This window comes from Periophthalmus magnuspinnatus, chromosome 19, assembly GCF_009829125.3.
Source record: "Periophthalmus magnuspinnatus isolate fPerMag1 chromosome 19, fPerMag1.2.pri, whole genome shotgun sequence".
NCBI classification, from domain to species: domain Eukaryota; kingdom Metazoa; phylum Chordata; class Actinopteri; order Gobiiformes; family Gobiidae; genus Periophthalmus; species Periophthalmus magnuspinnatus.
In genome coordinates this window covers 333,121-354,756 of record NC_047144.1, presented here as the reverse complement: position 1 = coordinate 354,756, position 21,636 = coordinate 333,121, and the positions used below count along the sequence as shown (strand labels likewise).

The 21,636-nt window shown below is 43.7% G+C and overlaps 3 protein-coding genes across 4 annotated transcripts in view; 1 reads left to right on the top strand and 2 right to left on the bottom strand.

Annotated features, from left to right (window-relative positions):
- polr3a (polymerase (RNA) III (DNA directed) polypeptide A) overlaps nucleotides 1-14,038 on the top strand; it is a 47,545-nt gene extending 33,507 nt beyond the window's left edge. Inside the window, exons 22-31 of one of the 2 annotated variants that reach the window (XM_033984579.2) lie at nucleotides 1,112-1,198; nucleotides 1,268-1,350; nucleotides 3,457-3,627; nucleotides 5,886-5,979; nucleotides 6,048-6,140; nucleotides 7,082-7,246; nucleotides 7,748-7,912; nucleotides 9,698-9,829; nucleotides 10,506-10,638; nucleotides 13,484-14,038. In XM_033984579.2, coding sequence (XP_033840470.1) covers nucleotides 1,112-1,198; nucleotides 1,268-1,350; nucleotides 3,457-3,627; nucleotides 5,886-5,979; nucleotides 6,048-6,140; nucleotides 7,082-7,246; nucleotides 7,748-7,912; nucleotides 9,698-9,829; nucleotides 10,506-10,638; nucleotides 13,484-13,632 — 1,272 coding nt within the window. In that variant the 3' untranslated portion in view covers nucleotides 13,633-14,038. The remainder of the gene's footprint in view (nucleotides 1-1,111; nucleotides 1,199-1,267; nucleotides 1,351-3,456; nucleotides 3,628-5,885; nucleotides 5,980-6,047; nucleotides 6,141-7,081; nucleotides 7,247-7,747; nucleotides 7,913-9,697; nucleotides 9,830-10,505; nucleotides 10,639-13,483) is intronic. The other variant, XM_055229688.1, reaches the window with a different exon arrangement.
- pald1a (phosphatase domain containing paladin 1a) overlaps nucleotides 1-21,636 on the bottom strand; it is a 290,101-nt gene that overhangs the window by 2,026 nt on the left and 266,439 nt on the right. The gene's annotated exons all lie outside the window — the stretch shown is intronic.
- The window catches only part of qrfprb (pyroglutamylated RFamide peptide receptor b), a 29,328-nt gene continuing 25,970 nt past the window's right edge, over nucleotides 18,279-21,636 (bottom strand). The window contains exons 5-6 of the mRNA XM_033984979.1: nucleotides 20,459-20,556; nucleotides 18,279-18,676 (exon numbers count right to left, since the gene is read on the bottom strand). Of these exons, the coding sequence (XP_033840870.1) occupies nucleotides 18,279-18,676; nucleotides 20,459-20,556 (496 nt within the window). The remainder of the gene's footprint in view (nucleotides 18,677-20,458; nucleotides 20,557-21,636) is intronic.

Below are 21,636 nucleotides of genomic sequence, written 5' to 3'. Positions count from 1 at the left end.
TCAAGTTTTGGTTTTGACTTTTCTCAAATTAATGGCATGTCAGTGTTTGGGTCAAGTGTTTAGAAGTGCGGGTTTTACAGGTCAGATATAACAGAACAGAAAAGAAACGTTCTAATCTGTAACTGGACAAAACGTTCTTCAGTTGTGGTCAGATTCCTGCGGGACACTGCCTCATGTGTCTGAAGGAGGCGCTAACGACGCTGAAGCTAACACCTGTTTGTCGGCTCGGTCTGAGCTACATTAAGTGTGAACTGTGCCACATTTTACATAATCACTCAGGCCCCTAATGAGTGATTTCACACCTATTAGCATACTGGCTGTTAGCATACTGTTTAGCACTATTGTTTTCTTTCTTTGTTTTGGGTCTGAATTGTCTTTCTTAACATAAATCTCTTCTTTAACTCTCCTCTCAGACCATTTCTTTCCTCTGGCTCAGACCTGACCCTCAGCTGTTCTCTCTGTTTATTCTCTTATGTAGATGAACAGCAGACTGTGTCCTGAGCTGTTCTCTCTGTTTATTCTCTTATGTAGCTGAACAGCAGACTGTGTCCTGAGCTGTTCTCTCTGTTTATTCTCTTATGTAGATGAACAGCAGACTGTGTCCTGAGCTGTTCTCTCTGTTTATTCTCTTATGTAGATGAACAGCAGACTGTGTCCTGAGCTGTTCTCTCTGTTTATTCTCTTATGTAGATGAACAGCAGACTGTGTCCTGAGCTGTTCTCTCTGTTTATTCTCTTATGTAGCTGAACAGCAGACTGTGTCCTGAGCTGTTCTCTCTCGTGTTGGTTCTTTCTCTTATGGAGTGTTTAGTTTCTCCAGTGTGACGCTCACTCTTCGCTGAACGGAGGAGACACATCACTTTATTTGTGTCTCCAGGTTTTGTTCTTAGCATCAACCTGTTTTTTTCTTAAAGCGTTTGTCGGTTTGAAATTGATCAGAATCTCAAACCGTCTGAGCGGAACCGAAGAATCAGCCAAACGTCTTCACTCAACAAACGTTTTTGTCCAGTTACAGAGCGGAATTTTTTATTTTATTACGGATCAGACCTGGACGATTGAGGGATTACACAAATATAATAACGTAATATTAATCGCGCTTTCTTTTATCCCAGGAAATCAAAAAGTTTATCAAAAGCACTTCAGAACGGATCAAAAAGACTCGAGACAAGTACGGCATCAACGACAACGGGACCACCGAGGTACAACCCAAACGTAACATCGAAGTATGAACAATGTACCGATAAATAAACGTACGGTTTTATTTTCAGCCTAAAGTTCTGTACCAGCTGGACCGCATCACGCCGACGCAGCTGGAGAAGTTCCTGGAGACCTGCCGAGACAAGTACATGAGGTGAGACCGGCGTGAGAAGGTGCGCCGGGATGTGTCATTATGTCAGCTACAGAACGTCAGCGCGGTGTATAATTTGAACACTGCGATCGAGCTGGTTCAGAATAGACCCAGAATGCAACACGGAAGGTAATGTTATAATCATAGACGGGATGAAGAGCTGAGGGAGCGCGAAAGACGAGCGCTACCTGATTTTTCCTCTTCAAAACCTGAAAACTTTGACACCAACAGTTTGCGGTGTTATTCCTCACTTTTCTTTTGCATTCTGAGCATCGTAAGTATTCACCACGATGAGTTTATAAGTGATTTTCACAACTTTCAGAGCTCAAATAGGAGTTTTATCGTCACGCTGATGCTAACAACAGCTAGCATGCTAATCCAGTGAGGTTCATCCGGTCGTCTGTTTGTTTTTATTTTACTCGAGTTCCAGACCGAGGTTTAGTTTGTTTTCATCCTTGACAGTTTGGGCTGCTCACCAGCGCCTCACAGTGGTCACGTGACGTCGCTGTGGCGCGTGATTGGTCAGCTGGTTTAAACAGGTTGGCGGATGGTGTCGTCGTCCTGGCTAGAGCGCCATCTGCAGTTTGATTTCTTCAGGACAGTATCCAGGTGTGTGCGAATGAAAAAGCCCCCTCGTCCCGGTTTAATGTGCGGAAAAAGAATCTGTTAAAATGAACTAGCATGCTAACAGTGCAGCGGATCACGATCACGATACTAAAGCTTCGATACTGAGGAGTAGACTCGATACTCGCCATTTTACGTCAAAGGAAATGAAGAAGTTTTAAAGCGGACTCTGCCATTACCTCCTTTGTTTGGAGGATCCAGGGCAAACGGAGCAGGATTCAGCTCCTTTAAGGTCCTGTATCACCACACGATGACATCACCAGGTGGAACAGAGTGCAGAGAATAGAGTCGTGTGGACGTTTAGTGAAAGAATCTGGATTAAATGTGATGTCAGAACTCGCACGACGCTAAAAACGGCCGTCGCGTTAATTAGCAACATCAGAAAATAACAGAAAATAAAAGATGTACTTCTGTTGAATAAATATGTTGAACCGACATTGAAAAATATGATTTAATTTGACTATGGGTCATTTTAAAGGCCTTGTACCTGCTGTAAACCTGCACATTTAGGCTTTAGTTCTTCTCTCAGACTGAAAACACTCTGTTCCACCTTGTGATGTCATCATGTGGTAATACAGGAAGTGCTCCACTGTGTTTTTAAACTCCTCACACCTTGTTTTGGAGGCCCTGCGTTTTTGTGGCACTTTTTCAAGCATCAATGTGGCTCGAATCTGATGTTAATACGGTGCGTCTTGAGCTTTCACGCGTTGTACTCTTTTCGCACGTCCAAAACGTCAGACGCCAGAGTTTAAAAATGATGCTGAGACTACGCTCCAGTGATTTAGCAACGTCATTATCTGGAAAAAGATCAAAAACATCAACTACAAACTGTGCAGACAGACCCAGACTCACCTGCGCAGACAGACCCAGACTCACCTGCGCAGACAGACCCAGACTCACCTGCGCAGACAGACCCAGACTCACCTGCGCAGACAGACCCAGACTCACCTGCGCAGACAGACCCAGACTCACCTGCGCAGACAGACCCAGACTCACCTGCGCAGACAGACCCAGGCTCACCTGCGCAGACAGACCCAAGCTCACCTGCGCAGACAGACCCAGACTCACCTGCGCAGACAGACCCAGACTCACCTGCGCAGACAGACCCAGACTCACCTGCGCAGACAGACCCAGACTCACCTGCGCAGACAGACCCAGGCTCACCTGCGCAGACAGACCCAGACTCACCTGCGCAGACAGACCCAGGCTCACCTGCGCAGACAGACCCAGGCTCACCTGCGCAGACAGACCCAGACTCACCTGCGCAGACAGACCCAGACTCACCTGCGCAGACGCAGGAGGAGGCGTGTTGCTGATATTATGGTGATAATGTCCTGGTGAACGTGTCAAACTGCAGCTTCATTCACACAAACAAGATCTGAGCTTTTGTGTCAGTGTCAGAACTTATCTGCAAACAAACAGGTACCAGGCCAAATGACAGAATGTTCCTCCTCCCCCTCTCTCCTCCCCCCCCCCCCCCCTCAGAGCGCAGATGGAGCCTGGCTCTGCAGTGGGGGCTCTCTGTGCTCAGAGCATTGGGGAGCCTGGGACACAGATGACCCTGAAAACCTTTCACTTCGCTGGAGTCGCTTCAATGAACATCACTCTGGGAGTGCCCCGCATCAAGGAGATCATCAACGCCTCCAAGAACATCAGGTACACAGTACACAGTACACAGTACACAGTACACAGTGCACAGTGCACAGTACACAGTGCACAGTACACAGCACACAGTACACAGTGCACAGTACACAGTGCACAGTGCACAGTACACAGTGCACAGTACACAGTACACAGTACACAGTACACAGTACACAGTGCACAGTACACAGTGCACAGTACACAGCACACAGTACACAGTACACAGTGCACAGTACACAGTGCACAGTACACAGTGCACACACAGTACACAGTACACAGTACACAGTGCACAGTACACAGTGCACAGTACACAGTGCACACACAGTACACAGCACACAGCACACAGTACACAGTACACAGTGCACAGTACACAGTACACAGTACACAGTACACAGTACACAGTGCACAGTACACAGCACACAGAACACAGTACACAGTACACAGTACACAGTGCACAGTACACAGCACACAGAACACAGTACACAGTACACAGTACACAGCACACAGCACACAGAACACAGTACACAGCGCACAGTACACAGTGCACAGTGCACAGCGCACAGTACACAGCACACAGTACACAGTGCACAGTGCACAGTACACAGTACACAGTGCACAGAACACAGTACACAGCACACAGCAGAGAGGCACATATCTGGAGATGCTGAGGCCTGGACGCCTCAGTGTTCATGTAACTTAACGCCTCAGTGTTGGTGTAACTTAACACCTCAGTGTTCATGTAACTTAACACCTCAGTGTTCATGTAACTTAACGCCTCAGTGTTGGTGTAACTTAACGCCTCAGTGTTGGTGTAACTTAACGCCTCAGTGTTGGTGTAACTTAACGCCTCAGTGTTGGTGTAACTTAACGCCTCAGTGTTGGTGTAACTTAACGCCTCAGTGTTGGTGTAACTTAACGCCTCAGTGTTGGTGTAACTTAACGCCTCAGTGTTGGTGTAACTTAACGCCTCAGTGTTCGTGTCTTTGTGGGTCACATGAGCAGCTGTAGTGGAAAACTGTAAAGTCACATTTTTCTGTCCAGGTCTGTGCTTTTTAAGTACTATGTGACATCACATAGGACTGGTGTTTGTAATCAGAAACACCGCCCCTCCTCCCCCTCACTCTCCCCTTTACTCCTCCAGACCCCGCCCCTCCTCAATCTCCCGGGGCCTCCTCCTCCCGGGGCCTCCACCTTCTTTTTGCTCTGAAATCCCTGTTTTGTTGTTTTGTTTTGTTGTTTTTTTGTTTTGTTTTGTTTTGTTGTTTTGTTCTGTTGTTTTGTTCATTTTGGCGCAGCTGTTTCTTAAAGTTTGCTGTACAAACTGTTCTGTGCTTGTTTGTTTGATTCCTCTGTGATGTGACTCATTTTCTGAGTCTTATTTTTGTTCTTTGTGGAGGTGGAAACTCGCTCCACCCTGCGCCGAGAGAGAGCAAGAAACAAAACTACAACTCACAAAATAATGTTTATGTGGTATGAGGAGGAAAAACAGCTCCACCTGAGGAGGTGTTTAAAGAGGAGGTGTTTAAAGAGGAGGTGTTTAAAGAGGAGGTGTTTAAAGAGGAGGTGTTTAAAGAGGAGGTGTTTAAAGAGAGGGTGTTTACTTCTATGGGGCATTAAAGAGTTGTTTTTTTTTTGCCTCTATGCATCGCACGAATGAAACTCCTGCACATCACACCAGGTTTGTCACGTCATAGTGCACAGTTTGTGTCATGTTTTTGTTTATTTATGGAGGATTGTCGTGTGGAGCTTGGGTGATGTAGACTTGTGGGAGGAGCCTCGTACATGGGTGACGTAGGCTTGTGGGCGGAGCCTCGTACATGGGTGATGTAGGCTTGTGGGCGGAGCCTCGTACATGGGTGATGTAGGCTTGTGGGCGGAGCCTCGTACATGGGTGATGTAGGCTTGTGGGCGGAGCCTCGTACACGGACTCTTTAACAGAAAATGAATGAGTGCCTCAAAAACACAGTTTCAATAAAGAGAAACTGTTCTCTCCACAAAATGAGGATAAATCGAGAAAAACAGGATTTAACACAAACTTCACATCAAAAATGGAACTAGACCAGGACCAGACCAGGACCGGACCAGGACCAAACCAGAGCCAGACCAGGACCAGGACCAGTCCTACTCCAGTGCTCTTTCATCATGTCCTTTGTGTCACTTTAAGGTTAATGTCTTATTTAGATGAACTTATTTTCATTTATCTTCAGATTGGGTGAGAATAACAAAGTCCTTAAACTCTGACAGTTTCTAAAGTCGTGTTTATGTTTTTACAGTACTCCAATCATCACGGCTCAACTCGACATCGACGACGACGCCGACTTCGCCCGATTAGTGAAAGGAAGGATTGAAAAGACTCTGCTCGGAGAGGTTTCCAAACACGCAACGTTAAACCACACTTTGACCTTTCAAAATAAAACTCTGAGTCTCTTCTGTAGATCTCTGAGTATATCGAAGAGGTTTTCCTGCCCGACGACTGCTTTATTTTGGTGAAACTTTCTCTGGAGAGGATCAGACTGTTACGACTGGAGGTACGATGTGTTTTCATTTATGAGACAATAAGCTGCTGTTTTATCTTCGAGCTCTGTACGAGGCAAATCCTCTTATTTTGAAGAAGTTTTCTTAATAAACAAAAGGATTTTTGAAACGCACGTTTATTCAATTTTAACCAGTGAAACTTTATCGTTCACAGTTGATATTAAAACACCCAAATAGGTTAGCGACGGTTTAAAGATCATCAGATGCTAACGACAAACTCAGATCAGTAACATTAAAGATTCACCTTGTAACTTTTCTTGTAAGGATCATAGACTGTTTATATAAATGGACAGAGCTAACCTGCTAGCATAGACTGTTTATATAAATGGACAGAGCTAACGTGCTAGCATAGACTCTGGCTCCAATTCACTTTCTGTGTAAAAAGCGTTAGCAACAGGTTTGATTGACAGCGTTGCTAGGCGCCCGCTCTGTGCTAAACCAGCGGTGTGGGTGGGAAGGGGGCGTTACCTTGAACAGCCTTGGTCCTGATTGGCTCTTTGGTTGCTATGACACTCACATTAGCCTCTGAACCTGCTCCAGCCTCATGAGCCTCATATTGAACTTAACTGGTTCTTTCTGTGTTTCTGAGCGCTGACACTCGTTCTTTCTGTGTTTCTGAGCGCTGACACTCGTTCTTTCCGTGTTTCTGAGCGCTGACACTCGTTCTTTCTGTGTTTCTGAGCGCTGACACTCGTTCTTTCTGTGTTTCTGAGCGCTGACACTCGTTCTTTCTGTGTTTCTGAGCGCTGACACTCGTTCTTTCTGTGTTTCTGAGCGCTGACACTCGTTCTTTCTGTGTTTCTGAGCGCTGACACTCGTTCTTTCCGTGTTTCTGAGCGCTGACACTCGTTCTTTCTGTGTTTCTGAGCGCTGACACATGACTTTAGCTCGTCTGAAGCCTCTCAAACTGCTCATGACGTTGTTCTCGCTCCAGGTGAACGCAGAGACGGTGCGTTACTCCATCTGCATGTCCAAGCTGAGGGTGAAGCCCGCAGACATCGCGGTGCACGGAGAGGCCGTGGTCTGTGTGTCGCCCCGAGAAAACAGCAAAAGCTCCATGTACTACGTCCTCCAGAGTCTCAAAGAGGATCTGCCCAAGGTCAGGACACAGGAGGAGGTGGAGGAGGTGGAGGTGCTAATGGAGGTGCTAACGGAGGTGCTAATAGGGGTGCTAATTGAAATTAATATATATTGTAACCTGTGTTTTAAAGTTTAAATCAAACCGTGACAAAACCCAGACTGAACCCGCAGTTAACCCAGAACTGGACCAGGACTGGACCAGGATGAAACCAGGACTGGACCAGGTCTAAACCAGGTCTAAACCAGGACCAAGTACCATCTTTCAGTCAGAATAAATTAAACAGTTGAGACTTGATTGGAGCTGCTGATGATTGTGGAGAGAAGTATTTGGATCATATCCACAGTGACATCGTTTTCTGCACATACAGAAATATGAAGTATCTAATCCTAGAGATTTAAACCTCAGCTCTGATTATGAGTGTGTGTGGGGGTGTGTGTGTGTGTGTGTGTGTGTGCTGCAGGTGGTTGTTCTGATGGAGTTTGTGTGTTTGTGCGTTGATTGTGCGTTGTTTGTGTGCAGGTTGTCGTTCAGGGCATCCCTGAAGTTTCCAGAGCTGTGATCCACATCGACGAACAGAGCAGCAAAAAGAAGTACAAGCTTCTGGTGGAGGGGGATAATCTGCGAGCGGTTATGGCGACGCACGGAGTCAAAGGCAGCGGCACGACGTCCAACAACACCTACGAGGTCAGGGCGTTACAAAACACATTCACGTGTTCACTTAGAATCATTCTTAACCTTTTAGCCGCTCTTTTACTATTCGCGGTTTTCAGATTTGCAGGTTCCATTTTGTGTCTAATGTAACGTGGTTTTATTTATGCATTTCTCGCCAAGTGCAAGACGGAGAAATGTAAATAAAGAAATGAATATTTAGCAGGTTTCTCCCTCAGGTTCTACTCAGGCTTCTAAAGTGTTTGACCTCATTTCATCACCTCTGTGTGGGCTCCATCCTCGCCGTAGCTTCGCCTCATCAATGTAATGTCCCACGATATCGTCGCCCGACAGAACGACGTCCAGACACGCGCTGAACGTGGCACGTGCTGAATCCAACGGTGTGAAAATGTTTGATTAGACAAACTCAATCATTTATAATCACTGAGAACAAAACACCAGGCGTCCCCGACCTTTTTTTACACCACGGACCGGAACAACGTCGGTTTTATTTTCACGGACCTTCTACACGCGGCAGATAAATGTGGAAAAAATAAGTTAAGTGCGTGTTTCCTCTTTCCTTCTTCCTCACGTTTGTTTCTTTCCAAAAACCCAGTGTGTTTCAGAGCAGGTTTGTGGAGATAAGTTTGGCGTTTTCATTTACGTTCCCAGATAACGTCAGGTTTTTTATCAAGAATATTTAAAATCTGCACCGAACAAAACGGGCACTTAAAGGCGCTGAACCTGATCTTTACCGTCTGAAATGTGTGTGTGTCATACTTCAGTCGTCCAGGTCTGATCCACAGAAAAAGAAAAGTTCAAACCCGTCGTGGTGAAGACGTCTGCTCGTCCTTTTCTTCGGTTGTGGTCAGATTCCTGCTCGTCCTTTTCTCCGGTTGTGGTCAGATTCCTGCTCGTCCTTTTCTTCTGTTGTGGTCAGATTCCTGCTCGTCCTTTTCTTCTGTTGTGGTCAGATTCCTGCTCGTCCTTTTCTTCTGTTGTGGTCAGATTCCTGTTCGTCCTTTTCTTCTCACTCTTTTTGTCCTGTTGATAGATTTAAGTTTTTCTTTTATATGTTAAAAACGTGAAAAACAGAACGAGCTAATTCGGTCCAAAGTTACTCGTCGCTTGTGCATCAGAACAGCTAACAACAACATTAGCGGTGTGGGTGAAGTGTCTTGCCAAAGGACACAGCGTCACTGACCTCGGTGCATTTCCTCGTCATTTGAATTGTGTAGACGTCAGTGTTTGTGTGTAAGTGTGTAAATGTGTAAGTGTGTAAATGTGTAAGTGTGTAAATGTGTAAGTGTGTAAGTGTGTAAATGTCTAAGTGTGTAAATGTTTGTGTGTAAGTGTGTAAGTGTTTGTGTGTAAGTGTTGTGTTTGTGTGTAAGTGTGTAAGTGTTTGTGTGTAAGTGTGTAAATGTCTAAGTGTGTAAGTGTGTAAATGTGTAAGTGTGTAAGTGTGTAAGTGTGTAAATGTGTAAGTGTGTAAATGTCTAAGTGTGTAAATGTTTGTGTGTAAGTGTGTAAGTGTTTGTGTGTAAGTGTTGTGTTTGTGTGTAAGTGTGTAAGTGTTTGTGTGTAAGTGTTGTGTTTGTGTGTAAGTGTGTAAGTGTTTGTGTGTAAGTGTGTAAGTGTTTGTGTGTAAGTGTTGTGTTTGTGTGTAAGTGTGTAAGTGTTTGTGTGTAAGTGTGTAAATGTGTAAGTGTGTAAATGTGTAAGTGTGTAAGTGTTTGTGTGTAAGTGTGTAAATGTGTAAGTGTGTAAATGTGTAAGTGTGTAAGTGTTTGTGTGTAAGTGTTGTGTTTGTGTGTCCAGGTGGAGAAGACTCTGGGGATCGAGGCGGCTCGCTCCACCATCATCAATGAGATCCAGTACACGATGGTGAACCACGGCATGAGCATCGACCGCAGACACGTCATGCTGCTCGCCGACCTCATGTCCTACAAGGTCCAGAACAGACTGACAGGACGCAGATACTCTGATACTCTGATACTCTGATACTCAGATACTCTGATACTGTGATACTCTGATACTGTGATACTGAGATACTCTTATACTCTGATACTCTGATACTGTGATACTGAGATACTGAGATACTCTGATACTCTGATACTCAGATACTCTGATACTCAGATACTCTGATACTGAGATACTCTGATACTCAGATGTGATCAGAAGGTTCAAGGTCATTTTAATGATACAACCACAGACGGTTTATATAAAAGGACGTAGCTCACCTTCCGCCGCCGCCGCGTTTCCAAACAGGAAGTGATCATGGGCGCACTTCTGGCTCCAGTTCACTCTCTGTGTATAAACAGCGCCCCCTCTGTCCTCTCTCTGTCTCTGCTGCTTCAGACTCATTCTGGTCTTAAATGTTCGTATTAACCCTCTACATGATCCTGGGGTTTTTATTTTGAGTTTATTTTTTTACCTTTTTTTTGGTAATTATGAGTTGGGGTTTTTGGGGGGGGGGGTTGAGTTATTTTGAATTTATTTTTTGTTTTTTGTCACACACACACCCACCCACACACACACACACACACACACACACACACACCCCCACCCACCCCCACACACACACACACACACACACACTCTCTCTAAACTCTTGTTGTTTGTGCAGGGAGAGATTTTGGGCATCACCAGGTTCGGTTTGGCCAAAATGAAGGAGAGCGTCCTGATGCTGGCGTCGTTTGAGAAAACCGCAGATCACCTGTTCGACGCCGCGTACTTCGGCCAAAAGGACTTGGTCTGCGGTCAGTACTTTTACACTTTGTCGTAGTACAGAAGTCGTTCACTTTAAATAGTTGTGTCCAAAGTTCTCACTGACCCTGTCTGTTCTGAACGTCCTCATTATTCACCACACTGAGCTTTTAAGAGCAGAGACAGACCAGAGTGTTACCCTGACAGTAAAGGTAACAGTGTTGATAGGTTCACTACCTATATTACAGTTCAAAAGAGAAGAGAAGACAAGAGAGATTATTTTGTCTCAATATTGAGGAGAAAGAGCGGAGAGGCAAAAAACCTCCAGTTACAAACCCCCACCCTCTGTGGGGCCCAGACCGTCTTTCACCTCTTTTATTAAAGTTAGGGAACCCTAGTTACATACACATCTGAAGGGGGGGGAGGGGCAAGCAGTGTAAAAACATATGACGAAATTCACAGAGAAATATATTCTGTTTTTGATTTCCACAAGGTCACTCTTTCCCTTCGCACAAAACATCCCATGATGTTTCTGTTTCTGTTTCACAGTGACCTTCTTCCCGTGGGATCCTGCACTTTCAAAAGACATTTTCTGCAAGACTCAAGAACAAACATTAGTGCAGATTACATAGTTTACATAGTTGAATATAATGACTAAATAAAGTAGTGAACTGACTATAACTAATAGTAACAACTAAATAAAGAGTGAACATTACATTACAGTACCTTTAAAATGAACAGTGAGATAACATAATATACTTGAATATATATTTTGAATCCATCAAGTATGCTAACCGCACAGTGAGCTAACCGCGTGGCGTGCTAACCACGCGGCGTGCTAACCGCGCACCTCGAAAAAACTCAAATCAATGCAGCGTCTGACGTGACCTCCCCAACACGGTTGTGTGTGTCATGTGTGTCTCGTGTGTCGTGTGTTATGTGTATGTCGTGTGTATTAGTGTCTTTAGACTGTTATTTGTGTGTTATGTGTGTGCTAGTGTCCTCAGATTGTGTTATGTGTGTTATTTGTGTGTTATGTGTGTTATTGTCCTCAGACTGTTATTTGTGTGTTATGTGTGTGTTAGTGTCCTCAGACTGTGTTATGTGTGTGTGTTGTGTGTGTTATGTGTGTGTTATTTGTGTTATGTGTTATGTGTTTTATGTGTGTTATTTGTGTGTTATGTGTGTATTAGTGTCCTCAGACTGTGTTATGTGTGTGTTATGTGTTTTATGTGTGTTATGTGTGTGTTATGTGTGTGTGTCCTTAAAGGGGCAGGTCACATGGACATGACCTTTAAACCAGGCGTTCCTCCTCATATTAGTTTTAATTCATGAATCTTTGAGTAATTCTGTGCTCAGTAAAAGTGTGTTCTCACCTGCCCCTTGTCTCCGCCCCTTGTCTCCGCCCCTTGTCTCCGCCCCTTGTCTCCGCCCCTTGTCTCCGCCCCTTGTCTCCGCCCCCTGCTCTGTCATGACTCTGGCTCATTCATATTCATGAGCCTGTTATTTTGCGTCGCTTTGAAAGACGTAATATTTTGTCTTAAATTGTTTATCGCTACGGCCCCAAACTCTCATCATCCTGAAACAGTGTGGAACTTTCTCGGGAGCAGCACGTTGCCCTTGTGATTCCGTTAAATAGTTAAAACCACACTTCGGAACATTCTCCATGGAGATACGGAAGTGCCGTACAGTGGAATTACCACGGAAACAAGAGTCAGGTTTGTGGAGAGGCAAGTCCGCTGCTGTACTGAGACTAAAAGTATTTGACCGTACTGCATAAAAAAACGGTAGAGTTCCTTTAAATGACAGAAGTGGACAGAAGCGTTGTCCCTGACGACGACTGAGTCTTAATAAACACATGGAGTTCTTGAGCAGATGCCAGACTCGTGTGTGTGTGTCTGTGTGTGTGTGTGTCGGGGTGTGTGTGGGTGTGTGTGTGTGTGTGTGTCGGGGTGTGTGTGTGTGTGTCGGGGTGTGTGTGGGTGTGTGTGTGTGTGTGTGTCGGGGTGTGTGTGTGTCTCTGTGTGTGTGTTCAGGACATCACCGTGTGCCATTCCACTAAGTCTGACTGATTAGAGCTAATGAAGTCTGCATCTGCTCGCCGTCGTAACATGATTAAAAACACACGGGAGCGGAGTCCTCACTTTGATATTACACACACACACACACGGGAGCAGAGTCCTCACTTTGATATTACACACACACACAGGAGCGGAGTCCTCACTTTGATATTACACACACACACAGGAGCGGAGTCCTCACTTTGATATTACACACACACACACGGGAGCGGAGTCCTCACTTTGATATTACACACACACACATGGGAGCGGAGTCCTCACTTTGATATTACACACACACACATGGGAGCGGAGTCCTCACTTTGATATTACACATGGGAATAAAATATGGAGAATAAGGATTATTTGTTTTGTTTTTACTCTGTTCTGACGTGTGTTTTGTGTTTTTACTCTGTGTTTTGTGTTTTTACTCTGTGTTTTATGTTTTTACTCTGTGTTTTATGTTTTTACTCTGTGTTTTATGTTTTTACTCTGTGTTTTATGTTTTTACTCTGTGTTTTGTGTTTTTACTCTGTGTTTTATGTTTTTACTCTGTGTTTTGTGTTTTTACTCTGTGTTTTGTGTTTTTACTCTGTGTTTTGTGTTTTTACTCTGTGTTTTGTGTTTTTACTCTGTGTTTTGTGTTTTTACTCTGTGTTTTGTGTTTTTACTCTGTGTTTTGTGTTTTTACTCTGTGTTTTGTGTTTTTACTCTGTGTTTTATGTTTTTACTCTGTGTTTTATGTTTTTACTCTGTGTTTTGTGTTTTTACTCTGTGTTTTGTGTTTTTACTCTGTGTTTTGTGTTTTTACTCTGTGTTTTGTGTTTTTTTCTCCCAGGCGTCTCTGAATGCATCATCATGGGGATCCCGATGAACATTGGCACTGGGCTGTTCAAACTCCTGCACAGAGCGGATAAAAAGTCGTCTCCGGCACAGCGCCCCCTTCTGTTCGACAGCTCGGACTTCCACGTGTCTCTCCTCACGTAGCGGCTCAGACTTCACTCTGAAACTCCTGAAACGGCCCAAAGACGATGGACCAGAACATGTTTAAAATGAGTCTGAAGTCATTTCTGTGTGAAGAGACCAAACATGGAGAATGTCCCAAACTGAAGCTTTAACACGCCGGTGAAGTCTTTAATTTAGATTTCTTCTGTAATTTGTATATTTAGTCTTTTTATTTGACCAGTTTCAGCTCAGGATCACGTGGACGGCTCTTTTTTGGCTCTTTTACGGCTCTTTTACGGCTCCCTTCAGTTTTCTCCTCGTACAAAAGCAGAAAAGATTCAAATAAAAAGGTTGCTGCTGTTTTGTGTTTTATTTTCACGTTGACCTTTGACCTTTGTGTTTTTGTTTATTTATGTAATAAATTGTGAATAAAACAGTTTGTTGAATCATTTTAGACTCACCCTCAGCAGAGCAGCTGGAGGAAGCGTCTGGGGGGAGGGAGGTCGGGGAGTGTCGGCTTAGACCCGCCCCCGGAGAAGAGGAAGAGCATGGACAGTTAAAGATGCACTATGTAACTTTTCACCACCTGCTTGTCTCCGTGGAGATGCCATTACAGTAAAAACCTTTAACTGAATCACGTCGATGGAAAAATTTAAATTTAACTTTAAAAGTTACATTTTTATTTGTGTTAAAACTTCAACAGACGAGAAAATATATGTTTGTTAGTCCAGTTCTGTGTCTGTGTGTGTTTGTGTGTTTAGCCTCAGATGACACACACACACGGGCAACTCCGGTCCTCAGCTCCGTCCCTCGTTATATATGATACACACACACACCCCACACACACACATTATACACACACATTATACACACACATTTTTCCAACACAAAACGACAGGAGACACAGTTTTTTGTTTGTTTTTGTTTTAATGAATCTGTCACAGACAAAACTTCTGCATGAAAAAATAACACTGATAAATAAATAAATAATAATAATAAAATAATAATAATAATAATGTTCCACTGAAACGACTGAAGCTTTTACAGCGTCACAATAAAATTCAAACTGAAACACACTTCAGGAAATGTGTCTAAAAACAGATTAAACCCGTATTTTCATTTTAAAATCAACAATGACACTTCACAAAATGCAACACAAGCTAACGCACAAACAAGCTAACGCACAAACAAGCTAATGTACAGACAAGCTAATGTACAAACAAGCTAATGTACAGACAAGCTAACGCACAAAGAAGCTAACGTCTGTGCAAGCTAATGTACAAACAAGCTAATGTACAAACAAGCTAATGGTGCTAAAAATACAACTTAATATATATTTTGTAAAGTTGTGTCCAAATGTGTCTCTTGTACAGAGTCGTGCTGTTTAAAGCTTCTCTCTGGGACTTTTCCATCGTGTCCGTCCATTTGCACAAATGAAAACATGGGCAGGTCACACTCCGCTCCACCAGGTGGCGCTCACAGAAGAGATGTTCAGTGTTTTTGTTGGACAATATTGAAAATAAATAAACTTCTTGAATTTTACCTGTTTAAAAACGTAACGACACTGTAATTAAAGAGGAGGTATTTACTTCTGTGGGGTATTAAAGAGGAGGTATTTACTTCTGTGGGGTATTAAAGAGGTTTTTTTTTTTTGCCTCTATGCATCTCACTAATGAAACTCCTGCACATCACACCAGGTTTGTCGCGTCATAGTGCACAGTTTGTGTCATGTTTTTGTTTATTTATGGAGGATTGTCGTGTGGAGCATGGGTGGTGTCGGCTTGTGGGCGGAGCCTCGTACATGGGTGATGTAGGCTTGTGGGCGGAGCCTCGTACATGGGTGATGTCGGCTTGTGGGCGGAGCCTCTCCATGTCTTTTGCACAGCGCCGCCTTTTTAACCTTTTAATGACGTAGTTACTGTTTGTTTAGTCTTTGGTTTAAAAGGAATTCTGCAGAGTGAGAACCATATAGAAGCAGCTCCCAGGACCAGTTTATTTGAGGACTGCACAGACGCACACACTTTAATCTGGTCTGAGGTAGAAACAAAACAGACACGAGTTTCACGATATTTAAATCTGTAAAAACACATCAAATATGGAGTTTAAAAAAATGAGCAACTGACACATAAACAATCATTTAACCAGTGACGTCACGCTGGGGGGGTTCTACATGAGTGTCTATGGCAGAATGTTCAGCAGTTACCATAGTGACACAATGCACACATGAGCAGTAACCACAAAAAAAAGGGTTTTAAGATCGTCTGAAAAACAAAAGTGAAAGAAGCACATGTTCATTTACTGAGAAACTGTTGGCTAATGCTAATGCTAATGATAATGATTAAACTACATTTTGTTGAAATATCCAAAAAGTAAATATCCACATGTTGAACCTGATCAGTAGTAGTAGTAGTAGTAGTAGTAGTAGTAGTATTAGTAGTAGTAGTAGTAGTGGTTGTAGTTGCAGTAGTAGTTACAAAATGGTGGCAGATAGGTTAAGTGTCTTGCTCAATGGCACAATGCACCAGTGTGAGCAGGGATTGAACCTCCAACCTCTGATTTCTGCTGCTGCCCATTTGAAACACTAAAGTCTGAGTTAGTTTGTTTTATATAAATTTAAATGTACTTTTTTGAAATGGTGTCGTTCAAAACACTTTTAAAGCACTCTGTGGTTTATTTTCTGCGTGTCCTTGTTCATTTTGTTGCGTCTGAAGGAAAATATTCACTTCTGCCAAAAATAATAATAATAATAATAATAATAATAATAATAATGTGTTTTACCTTCACAAAAGAAAAGAGACTTTATATAAATGTACACGGCTAACGTGCTAGCATAGACTGTTTATATAAATGGACGGGGCTAACGTGCTAGCATAGACTGTTCATATAAATGGACGGGGCTAACGTGCTAGCATAGACGTTTATATAAATGGACGGGGCTAACGTGCTAGCATAGACGTTTATATAAATGGACGGGGCTAACGTGCTAGCGTAGACGTTTATATAAATGGACGGGGCTAACGTGCTAGCATAGACTGTTTATATAAATGGACGGGGCTAACGTGCTAGCATAGACTGTTTATATAAATGGACGGGGCTAACGTGCTAGCATAGACCGTTTATATAAATGGACGGGGCTAACGTGCTAGCATAGACCGTTTATATAAATGGACGGGGCTAACGTGCTAGCATAGACCGTATATATAAATGGACGGGGCTAACGTGCTAGCATAGACCGTTTATATAAATGGACGGGGCTAACGTGCTAGCATAGACCGTTTATATAGATGGACGGGGCTAACGTGCTAGCATAGACCGTTTATATAGATGGACGGGGCTAACGTGCTAGAATAGACCGTTTATATAGATGGACGGGGCTAACGTGCTAGCATAGACCGTTTATATAGATGGACGGGGCTAACGTGCTAGCATAGACCGTTTATATAGATGGACGGGGCTAACGTGCTAGCATAGACCGTTTATATAGATGGACGGGGCTAACGTGCTAGCATAGACCGTTTATATAAATGGACGTGGAACTTCACTTTTGTTTGTAGTTTGTGGAAAAAAGACAAAAACAAAACGTCTTTTCAGTATTAACTCCGTTTGATTTTGACCAAGAAATAAACGGTTTATTCAATGTCCTTCGCCGCGAGATGATGAGACGCTGTTTACGTTCAACTAGTCAAACAATTTAGCCGCAAAAACAAGAATCGACAGCAAATGTAGTTTCGAGGATTGAACCTAAACTCTGTCCTGAAAATGTCCCTTTGCAGCCGCCGTAGTTCGAGATGAGTCACGTCGCCTCTGGAAAATAATATGTCCTCATTTGTCCTTCAGGAGCCACCGTAGTCCTTTGCTTTTCCCCCATAACATATTTATAATCCAAAATAAGACTCTTCCGCTGATTTCTTTTCTTATTTCGTTCTGTGGGCCTCAAAAACCATTGAACATTGTCCTTTCGGAGCCGCCGTACCTCATTTCTTCATCTGTCAACAAACTTTGTATTAAAGCTGATTGGTTGGAGATAGAATCCAAAAAACGTCACAGGATTGGTTGGCTAGTTACCGTGGCAGCGACCGTAAAGCTGGCGGGTTCAATCTCAGTTGCTGTGTCCTTGGGCAAGACACTCGAGTATTCATAAAGGAAAACGACACTTCACCAGATTCGCGTTTTGGAGTCAATGTACGTCTTTGCTTCTTCGTAAACGGGTTGGTTGGAATGATTAGCAAACAAATAAAAGGACCGGTTAGAGTGAACTGACCAAGCTAACAGTTAGCATATTTGTATGTTTGTATTAGCTTCAATCATTTGGCTACGGAAATTGGCAAATAAATTGTCCTTTTGCAGCCACCATACCGGTTAAAACAGATCACACAATCCCTTGCTACTTAAGCACGCTAAACGTTAGCATAGTTATAAACTGGACTTTGACAGCCACCGTACTTGAGTCATTCTTCACACACAGGTCTGCAGACAGTCCCACCTATGTACAGCAACTCCTGTTTCATTTATTTGGCACACAAATTGTCAAATAAATTGTCCTTTTGCAGCCACCATACTCAGTAGATCACACTAGCTCAACGTTAGCATACATGTAAACTGGACTTTCACAGCCACCGTACACGAGTAAACGAGAGCGAGTTCCTCAGTCCGTCCAAAGTAGAAGCCGACCCTCGTGCGGTTTTCGTTCATTTCACCAAAGACGAGCTATTCGCCGGTAGCTCCGTTTGTATCGTGTTCATTTTTTCTCCCAGAATCCTCTTGGAGCTCTCCTGCTGCGATAGCATTAGCGGATTGTTGTCGTTTGAGTTTTGCTTGGACGTGCTCGCCGACTCGATGAAGGCTTCCCTGCTCTGAGGTTTGATAAACTGGACGCTGAGTTTGGGCACGGCCGCGGCGCCGCCCTGCTGGTGGTGGCTGGGCTTGCGCAGGCAGTGGGAGAGGGTGGAGACGCAGCTCTTTTTGAAGTTTTCGTTCATAAAGGCGTAGACGATGGGGTTGTTGAAGCTGTTGAAGAAGCCGATCGCCTGGACCACAGCGACGATCATGTTCACAGTCACACCGTCGTATTTGTTCTCCAGGTCGTCTGAGAGAAACGAGAAGAAAACAAGATGTTCACACCTGAATAAGCACGGAGAACAACAGGGCTAGCCAGTATGCTAACGGACTGTATGCTAACGGACAGTATGCTAACAGACTGTATGCTAACGGACAGTATGCTAACGGACAGTATGCTAACAGACTATGCTAACAGGCAGTATGCTAACAGACTATGCTAACAGGCAGTATGCTAACGGACAGTATGCTAACGGACAGTATGCTAACGGACAGTATGCTAACGGACAGTATGCTAACGGACTATGCTAACAGGCAGTATGCTAACAGACTGTATGCTAACGGACAGTATGCTAAAGGACAGTGTGCTAACGGACAGTATGCTAACGGACAGTATGCTAACAGACTTTATGCTAACGGACAGTATGCTAACAGACAGTATGCTAACAGACAGTATGCTAACGGACAGTATGCTAACGGACAGTATGCTAACGGACTGTATGCTAACGGACAGTATGCTAACGGACAGTATGCTAACGGACTGTATGCTAACGGACTGTATGCTAACGGACAGTATGCTAACAGACAGTGTGCTAACGGACAGTATGCTAACGGACAGTATGCTAACGGACAGTATGCTAACGGACAGTGTGCTAACGGACAGTATGCTAACAGACAGTATGTTAACGGGCAGTATGCTAACAGACAGTATGCTAACGGACAGTATGCTAACGGACAGTATGCTAACGGACTGTATGCTAACGGACTGTATGCTAACGGACAGTATGCTAACAGACAGTGTGCTAACGGACAGTATGCTAACGGACAGTATGCTAACGGACAGTATGCTAACGGACAGTGTGCTAACGGACAGTATGCTAACAGACAGTATGTTAACGGGCAGTATGCTAACAGACAGTATGCTAACGGACAGTATGCTAACGGACAGTATGCTAACGGACAGTATGCTAACGGACTGTATGCTAACGGACTGTATGCTAACGGACAGTATGCTAACAGACAGTGTGCTAACGGACAGTATGCTAACGGACAGTATGCTAACGGACAGTATGCTAGCGGACAGTATGCTAACAGGTGTGAAAGCACCTACAGGGGTCTGAATGATTATGCTAAATATGTCAGTGTGAAATCACTCATTAGGGGCTTGAATGACTGTGCTAACTATGACTCAGGCACAGTGCACACTTAATGTAGCTTATCAGACACACAACAAATAGGTGTGTTAGCGTCAGGTGTGTTAGGTTCGACGACACACACGACACACACGACGCAGACACACACGACGCAGACACACACGACACACACGACACAGACACACACGACGCAGACACACACGACGCAGACACACACGACACACACGACACAGACACACACGACGCAGACACACACAGACACACACATCGATTCTGATCAGTGGTATTGATTGTGATTGTTGATCAGAGCTGGTCTAATCTCACGTTCATTCATTTACAGCTGTTTTTAAGGCTTTTTCGACCTTGTTAACTTCAATTCTTACTCGCCTTTCCACAGATCTGACTTGTAACTTTTATTCCGAAGAGCCAAAGAGCGGAGGGAGAGAGAGAGGGAGAGATGGAGAGAGGGAGATGAGAGCAGACAGACGGATAAAGGGAAGGAGCTTATTTGTGTAGAGGCGATGTACAGATGTAAATACATGTACATATGTATCCAGATGTACATATTTACAGTATTGTGCCTTTTTAATAATAATGATGATAATAATAATAATAATAATAATAATAATAATGATAATAACAGTATTAATCTCACTCACTGTACTCAAAGAGCATGTGCACGGTGTGGAACGGCGCCCAGCACACGGTGAACAGAAGGACGATCGTGATCATCATCTTCACGGCTCGCTTCTTTTTTCTGTCAAAATAAAACACACTGTTCACAACAAATGTCTCTCACTGTGGCATTAAAGTTTTCCGCCTCAGTGACAGCACCAGGTCAGGTTACAGGTCAGATCTGTGGACAGGCGAGCCCGATCACGTGTGTTTAGAGCTTTAAAAAGATCTGGATTTAACTTTAACGACATACTGCGGAACATTACAGGCAAAGCAAAAACATCTCCATGGAAACGAGCAGGAAACACAAAAGTGACATAGTACAGCTTTGATATACTGGCCCACATTACACTATTATACTGGCCCACATTACACTATTATACCGGCCCACATTACACTATTATACCGGCCCACATTACACTATTATACCGGCCCACATTACACTTTTATACCGGCCCACATTACACTATTATACCGGCCCACATTACACTATTATACTGGCCCACATTACACTTTTATACCGGCCCACATTACACTATTATACTGGCCCACATTACACTAATATACTGGCCCACATTACACTTTTATACCGGCCCACATTACACTATTATACTGGCCCACATTACACTATTATACCGGCCCACATTACACTATTATACCGGCCCACATTACACTATTATACCGGCCCACATTACACTATTATGCCGGCCCACATTACACTAATATACCGGCCCACATTACACTAATATACCGGCCCACATTACACTATTATACTGGCCCACATTACACTATTATACCGGCCCACATTACACTATTATACTGGCCCACATTACACTAATATACCGGCCCACATTACACTATTATACTGGCCCACATTACACTAATATACTGGCCCACATTACACTATTATACCGGCCCACATTACACTATTATACTGGCCCACATTACACTATTATACCGGCCCACATTACACTATTATACCGGCCCACATTACACTATTATACCGGCCCACATTACACTAATATACTGGCCCACATTACACTATTATACTGGCCCACATTACACTATTATACTGGCCCACATTACACTATTATACCGGCCCACATTACACTATTATACTGGCCCACATTACACTAATATACCGGCCCACATTACACTATTA